At 38.5% G+C, this 12,100-nt stretch overlaps 1 protein-coding gene across 1 annotated transcript in view; it reads right to left on the bottom strand.

Moving 5' to 3' along the window:
* The window catches only part of btbd7 (BTB (POZ) domain containing 7), a 28,065-nt gene extending 16,287 nt beyond the window's left edge, over positions 1-11,778 (bottom strand). Inside the window, 3 exon segments of the mRNA XM_026291044.1 lie at positions 8,645-9,769; positions 11,698-11,730; positions 11,733-11,778. Coding sequence (XP_026146829.1) covers positions 8,645-9,769; positions 11,698-11,730; positions 11,733-11,778 — 1,204 coding nt within the window.
* Between the last annotated feature and the right edge of the window lie 322 nt (positions 11,779-12,100).

The following is a 12,100-nucleotide window of genomic DNA, read 5'->3' as shown; positions in this document are numbered from 1 at the left end:
GAGTTAATAATTAGTCAAAAATGAGACAAGTGTCCTAACATGAGACCAGAAACAAAAGTCTGCAAAACAAAAGCAACACATGGCAGGAAGACTTTGCACAAACAACTTGCAGTGCTTTCCACTTGAAAGCACTTGAATGCCAAGTGCAGAAGATTTGATGGTAATGAGTCCCGAGGACAGACATGTGCCGGTTTTCGGTAATTGGATATATCATGATAAAGAATATGCACAATATTGTTATCATGAGCACTTCAAAAGTACAGAGAATAATTATTTATTAATTATATTATAAATATTAATTAATATTTTTATGCATTTAAAGAACTTTTGAAAACTTTTCCCATCAACTGGTCACAATGCACAACAGTGCTGTATGCTGCCTCACAGACATGTGCTCCGACTCTGATGTAAACAAGCACGGATAAGAAGCGCATGGTGGAGCACATGAGAATTAACACATCCACTCTCTGACAGCAGGTGGCGCTGAACAGCAGAAATGCAGCTGTAACCCGGAAAACCCATAAACAAAGCCCTAGTTTCTATTTCTGAAACATGTTCAAATTATTTAAATAGCCATTCAGATTTGTGTATTCGCTATGGTGTTGATCACAGTGCCAAATACTAAAATATTTATACTCAATAGGCAATATAATTTCAAACTTTTTAATCTGGACTACAACATGTCCTAGATATATTCAATTTAAATTATGGCTATACGATAATCGAATGAACGAATCATGCAAGCTGGATTGTTATGCGTATCTTTCAGTGAAGCATGGTTCTGTGATCAGTAGTAAATCTCTATCCAAAGGCCAGAGGGTGCGCTCGAGTGGAAACTCCAAATATGATTTCCCAGAAGAAACCCAGAAAAACCCTATAGAGGTTGCTGAATAAACAGAAGATTTAAATGCTTGCATTGATTCAACGTGACCATTTAAACACACGACTATGGCAATATATGGTTTATAGGAGCTATTTTAATTTTCATTATAATAATGTCTATATTGCAATGCTAATCGACATAGCCTTTATCACTGCTTAGAATATTATGAAATATGTTGCATGCCTTATTCTGTGTAAGACGCCACATCATCTCAGAGAAGGATTTTCAAACTCTTGAACTAGCATTATGAAGGGAGTTTGGAGCAGACATACGTTATTAAATGTGGTATTTTAATGTGCTTTCAGATGGAGCAGCATTTACTACACAGAGAAGTAGTTCACTGAGAAGCTACGAGAACTACGGTGATGGAGATTCACTTCTAATCACAGAACCAGCTATACTGACAAGATGTGCATGACAATCGCATTCGATTAATTGTGCAAACTCTAATTTCTCTAATTCACGATAATATAAATAAAACAGATTTTATCATGTATACCGTGATAAAAGGATTAGCAATTAATTGCAACATGAAAATTTTATACCGCCATATCCCTAGTCATGAGCAAACACTGATTTCATCAGTACTTTGATGTCATTTTTCTGGACTATGTATCTACAAAGATGGGAAATGCAGATAAACAGTGTTGTTTTTAAACAGCATCTTCTGTTTGTGCTTCACATTGGGAATAAAAATATTTGTTTGAATCAACAGGACAAAATCTGCATTTACACTAGGCTGCTAAAATTTAAATGGACTTTAATAAGAGTTTATTAAGAAATGTGAGCACTCCTACAGGAAGGGCTCTGCTCTACACAAAAAAAGCAAGAAAAGTGTTGGTGGATGTGGACATCTGCATTTTTTTGTGTGTTCTGACTGGCCACAGATACACTCCTCAGCAGTTAGCATGGCCTCCTTATTAGTGGTTTAATCTTGTATGCCCACAATTGGTCTGTTCCAAAACCCTAGAGAGTTCTTTATGGAGGCAGCAATGCTATTTATTACCAAAACAGATCAATACAAAAGTATAATATAATTAAAATGAAATATTGTTATAATCCAGCTGTTTGTAGCTCACAAAAAAAAGCTCCAGATCACAGTTCCTTAATGAGGTGAGGAGTCATCTTAAGTCAATGTGTCAATGAGTAAAAACCATGAAGATCTGTTGGGGAAAAACTAGACAGGAAAGTTATTCGAGTGAAAAAAAAGTCACAGCCTGCATGGTGCGAAAGGAGGATGATGAGGATGCACGAGGAAGGCTGGCTGACTCCAGCAATGTGGAACTGCTAACAAATGAGTCATTTAAAATTCATTTCACTCGAAAACTCATAAAAAACTCATTTAAAACTAAACCACGAGCAAAGCAACGTTTTATAACACATTCAGCATTCATTTAAAACATGCTTCTTCCGAAGAAACACATTTTGTCAAGGACTCAAAGCTAACAACAAGGCCATGTGATGTGAAATAGCTAATGGTAGTCTTGAGCTCATTTTACAGTTGAGTACACCTGATATTGGAGGAACACAGCAACACAGGAAGAGAGCGGATACAGTGAAGGACTAATCATTAGGGCATCTATTAGCCTTGAACAAGTGCAGTACCCCAGTCATCTAGCCAGAGCCCCGGAGCTTGATATAAGGGGTAGACAGACTAATAGACAGAGAGGAGGAAAAGAGATAGAGCGAGCCAGTCAGCGAGAAAAACAGCGACATGCTGAGATTAAGAAAAATGGGAGGAGGAGTAAAGATTAGGAGGGTAATGTCAAAAAGGACAGAGATAGTGGAAAATTAGCCTGAACGTGGAAGATGGAAACCGCTGAAAGATACAGAGATGAAAATGAGAAGCGGAGAGTGAAGGAGCCCCAGAGAGGTGTTGGGTTAAAATTCTCCATGACCTTTCAGACAAGCTGTAACAGACAGAATCATTACAGAGCTGACAGTCTCTCATAGGCTTAATGGAAACACCACCAGCAATCTGTGTTCATACTAATCAGAACGGTGCCTTGGGGCCAGGAAGGGTTTCCGTATCCAGTTTGAAACACACTCTAAAGGATGTCTGACTTAACCTCTCGCACAAGCATCAAAGCGTCATTGTTTCAAAAGGACTCGCTCTCCAAAGATGTCAATATTAGACCTGTTCTCTCTAGGAACAGAGGTGTTGAGGTGAGTGTTTGTTACCCACAAGATTGTTATTACTTCCTGCCTTTAAATACAGTACAAAATGGGAAGTCTTTTAAAATAATATTAAATCAGAAATAAGACAGAATCATTTATTTGTGACAGCTTATATTAGGTTTTTAAAATGCACATGCTCATTTGCTCTAATTTTACATTTAAATTAAATCTTGAAAAAATATCAAATACTGTTAAATGTAATTTTTATCAAATCTCTCAATTTCAATGTATTATAAAGTTGTACTACTAAAATTAACAACTATAGTTTTTTTTTTAAATGTATTTAGACAAAAGTATAGAATGTTAAAAATCAACTATATAACAGTTAATTGCGGTTTAAAAAAGAGCTTATAGGTATTTAGAATATTAAGTTTAATATCAGTGTATCCCAAGAAATAAAGTATTTTCAGCTGTCTACATATAAAATATGCAAGGACTAAAAACAACCCCAACAGGTCAGGTTTTTTTTTTGCTCAGTGGTAGATACCATTTACACTCTGCAACCAGACAAACCAAAAAATATATAGGCCTTTATATATATAGATAAAAAGATTAATTGTTCAGATGTTTTCATTAAATTGTATGAAATTAATGTTTGAAAAGCTTTAGAAGAAAAACAATGTCACAAAGACCTTGCTTTATGGATTTTTGAAATGCTCCTGCTGCCCAATTTTCATTGTTAGATAATGATGACATATCAAAACATCCTCTTTAAACCATTCAACTTAATGAACAGTGACACAAAACTGCAAGCGGAACAAAGAATGAAAAATACAAATGAACACATACTGTCTGAAACACACAAAAGGTTTTCAGCTTGTGAATAATTTCTCTCTCTATCCCCAGATGTCTCTTTCTCAAATGAGAAGCAATGCATTTTTTAAAGGTGCTGAGAACTGGAAGAAATGTGCACAGCTCTCTGTAGCTTCCAGCCTCCAGGCCCATCGATGCAGCATTTCATTTGCACTACAGAACAGACCTATGGTACACCACGCTGTCAGTTAATGTTATCGTCACAGGTGCAGTGTCACGCTCAGCCCTGCGCCAGTTCATTCACAGCACGAACCCTCACCAGAACCGTTTCCTTCAACTCCAAGTCAGTCTATTTCCATCACACTGTTTGAACACGGTCTCATGTGCCTAAGCCAGATATCTGGACCAGCACTTTGCATTATCTCATCTACCCTGTGAGATACTGATTAGATGCTAATTTTTCCCCCTGAGGCCCACTTTTAAAGTTAGCCAGGTTTCCTGCACTAAAAAGCCGTCGTTTAGTTTTACAGGAGCAATTACTACCCTCTCTCTGACCCTTAGAATTCAACAGCCTGATTAATTTGCTAATGCACTTTAAGATTTTTATATGTAAATGATCACAGTTATGATTCTGACACTACTCTGAGGTTAGTCAATGTCATTCATCAGGTCGGGCCAAGTGCCAAGTTACGGAATAACTCTGAAGGAAAATGTGAGCTAACATGTTCATTTGCACATGCTTCTGACAACATAACCATGCTGAACCTGAGCAACTGGGTGAGTTTTTGCAACTTACGGTCCATAAACGGTCTGGCTGGACTAGGAAGGAAGCTGTTGTGAATATTACATTAAAGGAATCGTTTTACCTAAACAATTCTGACATCAATTATTCACCCTGAAGTCTGTTTAAATGCAGAGCATCATAAAACACAAACAATTGCCATAAAAGCACAATAAAATTATTCGAGACGACATTTCAGAAGTTTAGTGTAAATCTATATCTTTTTAAGAAATTAATACTTTTACTCAGCAAAAATATCTTTCTTGAGCACCAAATCAGCATATTAAAATGATTTCTTTGTAACACTTTCATTTTAGTACTTGCCAATAGCAATACCTGTGTTTTTATTAATTTAAGGCCATAAGTTCAGGAACTGTCAGTTCCACTGTCAATGACATCGATCACAGGTATAATTAAACTATAGCTGATGATCACTATGGTATCATAAAACAAAATACATTATTTCATTTTTAATACAAATGTATTCAGTTAAGAGATGCAACGGATAATCAATGCGAGTTGGACTAATTAGTTTAGCAGATACAGACAACCAAGTCAACAATGCACTGGGAAAGAAGACCTTGTTACTTTCACTGCTGTTATCTGTTCACAGTTTCACTTGACGTCAATTTCCTGTCACAGCACAAACACAGAGCGATAAGAAGTGATTTTCACAGGACTTCCTTACAAATTGGGTGCTACAACAATAAACTATTAGGTTACATATAATGTTTTGTCATTGCTGAGATAAATATGCAATTTTGTTGTAATGAAAAGGATTGTGCTTCCTTTTATTTGACTGGCACATACACCGTCTGGGCGAACATACGGCAGTCGTGCACACATCAGGAGCTAATACAAGCAAGCATACGGCGAGCTCTCTCCTATGCATCCTCATTCTCAACAGAAAGTCTGTCTGTCGTTTCTCTGTGAAAGTGTCTATTTTTTCCAACTTTCAAACAGGCAAATAAAAATGTACTGCAATTAAACCAAACTTCCGAGAAAGGACATTCATTGAAACTCATACATTCCAGTTTCCTTCATACACAACGGTTATTGGCGTCTTTGTATCCCAACCTTGTCATCTTTCAGTTCACAGCTTAGGTTGAACAAAGAGGTTAACCAGATCCACAGCTGCAGGAGCTGATTTCCTACAGTTAGTGTGAACAAGAGTAATTTTCCTCTGCGGAACAGAGTCAGTTCCAGACCAATGGGTGGCTTTTTATCAACGCGAGTCTGCCTGGTCAGCACATTAATTATCTTTGCCATGTACTAACCACTGGCCGGCTGCTGACTGGGTGTTAAATGACTACTGTGCCTCCATTTCCTAGAGGTCACTGACACGTTTGTCTCCCACCGGAGGCTATCAACACACAACACGTACTGAAGTGACCTCAATGATTGCCTGTGTTAAGTGCTGACTCGGAGTACTCCATCTAGGGCTTTCTTTGACTGACGGAGTACCTGACTAGCCCTAACAAAACAAACAAGTAAATACAATGACAGTGTGGACTCATTAGATGTGTGTGTTAAAGATCTCATGCAACACATTGTAACTACATTGTAACATACAAAAATAGCTGTCAAAAAACTACCAGGAGGAGAAGCTGACAATGTTTCTGACGATTGTAAGTTAAGTTCGTCAAAAATGAAGTCAAATCAAATCAAAGTCAGAGCCGCACAAGCAATTTGTATTTAATTGCTGTATGTTTCATGTTGGTGGGAAAAAACAAGGGTTGACGTAGCAAGTGGTACAGCATGTTCTGGAAGAAAACAAGTCCTCCTGAGCTCATCATCGGGCTATGCTGACAGGACTGAATCGGAAGCCGATCTGTTACAAACCACAGCTGACCAATGGGTCATAAGGATCAGCTGACACTGACGCTGCAGACCTGTGCTGTACCGCACAGAGTTTGATACTCTCATTCAGATTAAGTAATCAGAAGGGTGGATGGCTCTCTGAAAACCCCTTTCACACTGCACGTTGGTCCCGGAAAATTGCTGGAGTGCCTTCTGTGTGAATGCAAACATCCCAGGATTGATTCCGGGGTCGATCCTGGCTTGGGGACCTAGTAACATTGCCGGGTTCAGTCTTCGAACAAGCTCTGGGTGAACAAAAGCCAGAACCAATGGCGTAAAGGGTGTGTCACAGTGATGACACACGTTATCGCAACAACTCTTCTACCGGGTGTTTTGAAGGCAGATCAACATTAGCGTATATGTGCAAACTGTAATGAATCAGAGATCATGGAGCTCCTCACCATCCGCGCTGAAGCTAAGATCACCAGTTTAAGTGAAACCGAATGCGTCATATTACAAGTCACATTGTTATGTCAGGCGTCTTTACAGGATGTTTACATCATGGGTGTGAACGCACACACAGATTTCGGAAAATCACTGGCAGTGTGAATGAACCACAATCAAACAATGCGGGACAAATCACGGGACACATTATCGGTGTATTTTCTGTGTGAAAGAGGCTAAAAACATTTAGCATACAACAGCTGAAACCCATCAATTTGTGCAGTAAATAGAGATATACTAACCAATTCAGGGGTGTACAGGCTAGTAAATGAATTGTGTGAAAATGATAAAAAAAAATAAAATAAATAAAAAACACACAAAGCTGCTCATTTGCTGCAGACAAAAAGACAGTTTTTGAGAACTGATACACCGGCAGGTTTTGCCAAGGCTGCGGAGATAAATTAGATGTAAATTACTGTGAGGAACCACTTTAGATACCACTCAAAGATGTTATTTCTCCCTCCAGTGAGTAGGGCTAATTTTATATCGCCAGTAGAATTTGATGGTGAAATAAAATAAGTAACAGTGAATATCGCAATGATTTTGATGGCTTCTCATTTGATCATTAAGCTTCCCAAACACCATGTAATTTGAGCAGATTCCTAATCTCTCCTCATTCTCCTTTACTTCAATTCACTAATAAATGCTCAAAAACTGTTCTGGAGTGGAACTTTTCGTCTATTAAAGGTGTCATATGACGTTGCTAAAAAGAATGTTGTGTATTTGGTGTAATGCAATGGTTTATGCGGTTTAAGGTAAAAAAAAAAAAAAAAAAAACATTTTCCACATTAGTTTCTCCTCTATGCCCTGCCTTTCTGAAACGTGTCAATTTTTACAAAGCTCATTGTTCTGAAAAGAAAGGTGTGCTCTGATTGGCCAGCTATCCAGTATGTTGTGATTGGCCGAATGCATCAAGTGTCTGACGGAAATGTTACGCCCCTTAACATACTGTGATGCCGTCTCCCGGCATGAGGAGACAAAACCAATGAAATCAGTTGAATAAAAGAATTCCTTTGTATTTCATCGAGAATTTATAAAAATAAATAAAAAATCTAAATCTTGTCTCGTCTCATTTTCGTGAACCCAGTCTAGTCTCATCACACCACTAACTATTATACATGATTATCTGAATTGTGTGCTAAACGGTTTATATAATTTAAACTCTGCTAAGATAACATGCTAAATTAAAGATTTTAAATAATTTAACAATCATACATGCATATATCTGTACCTAGCAAATAACATTATGATATTTTAGTCTCTAACTTTATTAATAATTTATCACTGGTACATCCAGTGTTATGTTTGAGCATTGATACAAATAATTTTTGATGATATTCTTTATAATACTGTGGTTCATCTACTGAAAAATTATGTACGTAGTAAAAATTTGTCCACATTTTACCTCTGGTATAAAACATTGAATGTACTTAAAAGGATGCATAAACCTTTTAAACTATTTAAAAGAGAAAACTATATCAAATATCATTAAAAGGCATACAAAATATCAAGATATGCATTAGCTGTATAACACAACCCAACTAAAAAGTAATAAAACCTTCTTAAGAAAAAAAATTCTCAATCAACAGCCATTTTCAGAAACTACAGACTCAGGACATTAAATACAAATCAATAGCTGTACCCTGCAGCAATTAATCAGGCAATAAACAAAGCTGGGGGAGGAATGGAAGGGGAGCGTAAGACAACAACCAGAAAATATGGATAAAAGAGATGCTAAGACTTACCCTGAGCCAGCATGCTGAACTCCAAGAAGAGGGCGATGTGGTAGAGCTCCATGGCCTCTTCGGCCCGACTCATGCACCCTCTTCCTGCCACCAGCGCTTGTACTTCACCAAGACTGCCTTCAGAAGGGCTCCCGCGCAGCACCAGCGAAAGGTCCACAGCATCGGTGTACATGCAGTGCAAGACCACACGGGCATATTTCTTGGGAATGATGGATTCGTCGAGGATAATACGGGTAGGGGTTTGCAGAGTTCGGTCTGTGATCTCCTCACCTGAGCGGATGCGTCGTTGCAGCAGGTTGCGGAAGAATGGGGAGCGCGCCGAGAGCACTGCCTTGTGGGCCCTTAGCTCCTCATCAGGCGAGCTATGGTTCACCCCTGCGTTTCCAACTCCTGTGCCACTTGGAGCAGGCCCACCTGCTCCGAAAGCCTCCACCAGCTCAGAGTCTGAAGAGAAGCTCAGCAGTGAGTCAAAATAAGGCATGTGCTCACTGAGGTTTCGCATGTCGGCTTCTAAGGAGTTGGGCGTACCGAACTCCTCGCTCAATCTGACCAGCACATCCACATTCTGCAACCTCACGTCCTCTGAGCCCAGCTCACCTGTGTAGAGGTAATGCAGCAATGAGGAGAACATGGGCGCATCCATGCCCACCGTTCCAACGTCTAACAACACTTCTGCCCCGTAAACCGGTGATGATGAAAGCAAGGTCTTGAAGAACGGGCAGCGGGCAGCCAGAATGGCACGGTGTGCTGGGAAGCAGGAATCCTGGAAGATCAGGTCCACATCAGTGCAGTACTTGTGCTGATAAAGGGTGGCTAAATCACGCTGCAGGGTGCGAGCCTCGGGCCGGGCCAGGCCCGCCTGCAGACTGAGCTCTTTGAGTGCTGCTGTGCCCTCATACTCCTCCACCAGGGCATTGACGTCACGCACGTCCCAACCCGATAGAAGCTCGCGCATCTGTCGTGCATGATCAGCAGACCGACTGGATTTGCGTCGCTTAATGAATCTCCTCTTGAGGGTGGCCAAACCGGAGCTTTTTTTCTTCTTGTCCTGAGGTTTTTCAGGGCCATGTTCTAGGCTGTAGAGCTTGGACTCGCCGCCATAACCCTGTGGTGCATAGGAGGCGCCTGGTGACAGAAAAGAAACATGCCGTGTAAGAGTCTGGAGACCTTCAAAGTTGTCAGCAGTAAAATATGCATTGTGAGGTCTGCTGACATTATAATTAAACTTTATTCCAAATAAGTGCAACACCACAGGGCTTTGCTTTTTCCAAGTGCTTCAGAACAATTCTGAAATACACTTTACTTTAAATTGAATTTAAATTGAATGCAGTGAGAGTACAAAAATGTTTCTCTATAATTGTGTCTCTATAACTGCAGTCAAAAAATAATTAAATTCATTGTTTAGACAAATTTAAAGGGATAGTTCTCCCAAAAATGAAAATTGTTTACTCAACCTCAAGTTGTTTCAAACCAGTAAGACCTTCATTCATTGTTAGAATACAATTAAGATTTTTTTTTAATGAAATCTGAGAGCTTTCTGACCCTGCACAGACAGCAATGAAACTGAAATGTTTGCAATTATCGTGGTACTGGTGGTACGTGGTAACGTGGGAAAAAAAAAAAATTTGAATAAAGTTATTTTGGTTTACTTTGTGAACAAAAAGTATTCTCGTAGCTTCATAAAATTGTAGTTGAATCACTGATGGACTATTTTGCCGAGGTCCATGTTATGTTTTTGGGCCTGGGAAGGTATCAGTTGAACTTCTATCTGTGCAGGGTCAGAAAGCTCTCGGATTTCATCGAAAATCTCTTAATTTGTCTTCCGAAGATGAATGAAGGTATTATGGGTTTGGAATGACTTGAAGGTGAGAAATCAAATGACAGAATTTTCAATTTTGGGTGAACTGACCCTTTCAGTGATGCGTGTGGACAAGACTTTACTTAATATTCTACAGAAATGAAAATATGACATCAAAATATGTAATTCCCTATTTTTTTATATTCATTTATTATGATCATTACTTGAAGGAGTACTGCAGATAAACATTAAAATTTCAAACAGTAAAGTATGCATCCCCAAACTTCTTTTCACATAAATGAGGCATAAAAAAAGATTACTATGACAAAAAATGAATTCATGCTCTGGAGAAATTTAAGTGATATTATGGGATTAGATGTTTTTAAATTAGTAGAGTGACAATGCCTAAAATAATATATAAATAAATAATTTTTTTTTACAATTTTAAGCATGCAAAATATCACTTCTTGACGTAGCATTGCATAAACAATTCCAACTTCAAAAAGGAAAGTATGTATCCCCAAACCACTTAATGTGCACTTTTAACTTTTCCCCCCTCTAAATCTCAAAATTTTCACCTGCCAAAAAAGGAAACTATGAAGTCATCTAATGTCCTCCCCAGCATGGCTAATATCTCCCTGACGACACTTTATGTCTCAATCCAATGTTCCATTTCTCATTGTAGGCCCACTGTCATGCATGGCTTAGCATTTTGAAAGCACCATTACTTTACTGATCTCAAAGACATGAAAATATTCACATCAGAATATGCTGTTAAAGACAGACTCTGTGGGATACTGAAAGAAAAAATTACGAAGCAACTGCCGACAGTTGTGATACAATTTCCAAGCCTTTAAATAAATGAATACAGACAAGATGTTACAGTCAAAGAATATGAAGACTGTCCCAGCTGGTGAAGTCAATAATTTAATGAGATTCTATTTCTCTGTGCTGTTGAACTGCCTTTGAACATGAACATTGTTCTTTGTTTTTGTTTTTGAAACAAACAAATGTAGAATTATTTTATATTCTACTCAAAGATGAAATTCTGTCATTGAGAGTTTTCCTTTTTGTGTAATAGAAAAAAAATCATCATTTTGCAATGTGATCCATTGAATTTGGGCTGATATATGCCATCTGAAACCCCAAAAATGTCATGTTTTTCTATTTATAACCTTTATTGTTATCGATCACAATAGTTGCTAAACTAGGAACATATAACAGTCTCTATAACAGCACTGAAATGTGAGTTTACCTATGAAGGTCTGCTGGGTCTGTGGGTTACCCCGAATCGAGGTGAGCACGAGTGAGGGTAGCTGGAGGCATTCACACCCATCCTCTCCCCCCTTCTTCCTCCTCTTAGTCACCCTGCTGGATCATTCCATCTGAGCGTCGACGCACTGAGTAGCTCACGGCTGCGCTCAATCAGACCTATATGAATGTGGCGACACTGCAGCTATGTCCGTCATTCCTGGAAAAGAGAGAGAGGTGGGGGTAGAGAATACATTAAACGTCAACAAGACAGTCACGGGATCTGGAAAATCAAATCACATTTATTTGAATAAATTATAATTAGCTAAAATATTTAAAAACTATTTACAATTATAATCTAACAAATTAATATTTAATTTCTGAAAAAAAAATGTAAAGGAAAGGCA

This window comes from Carassius auratus, chromosome 20 (assembly GCF_003368295.1).
Source record: "Carassius auratus strain Wakin chromosome 20, ASM336829v1, whole genome shotgun sequence".
NCBI lineage: Eukaryota > Metazoa > Chordata > Actinopteri > Cypriniformes > Cyprinidae > Carassius > Carassius auratus.
The sequence above is the reverse complement of the archived record's forward strand: the minus strand, read 5'-3'. Positions and strand labels throughout refer to the sequence as shown.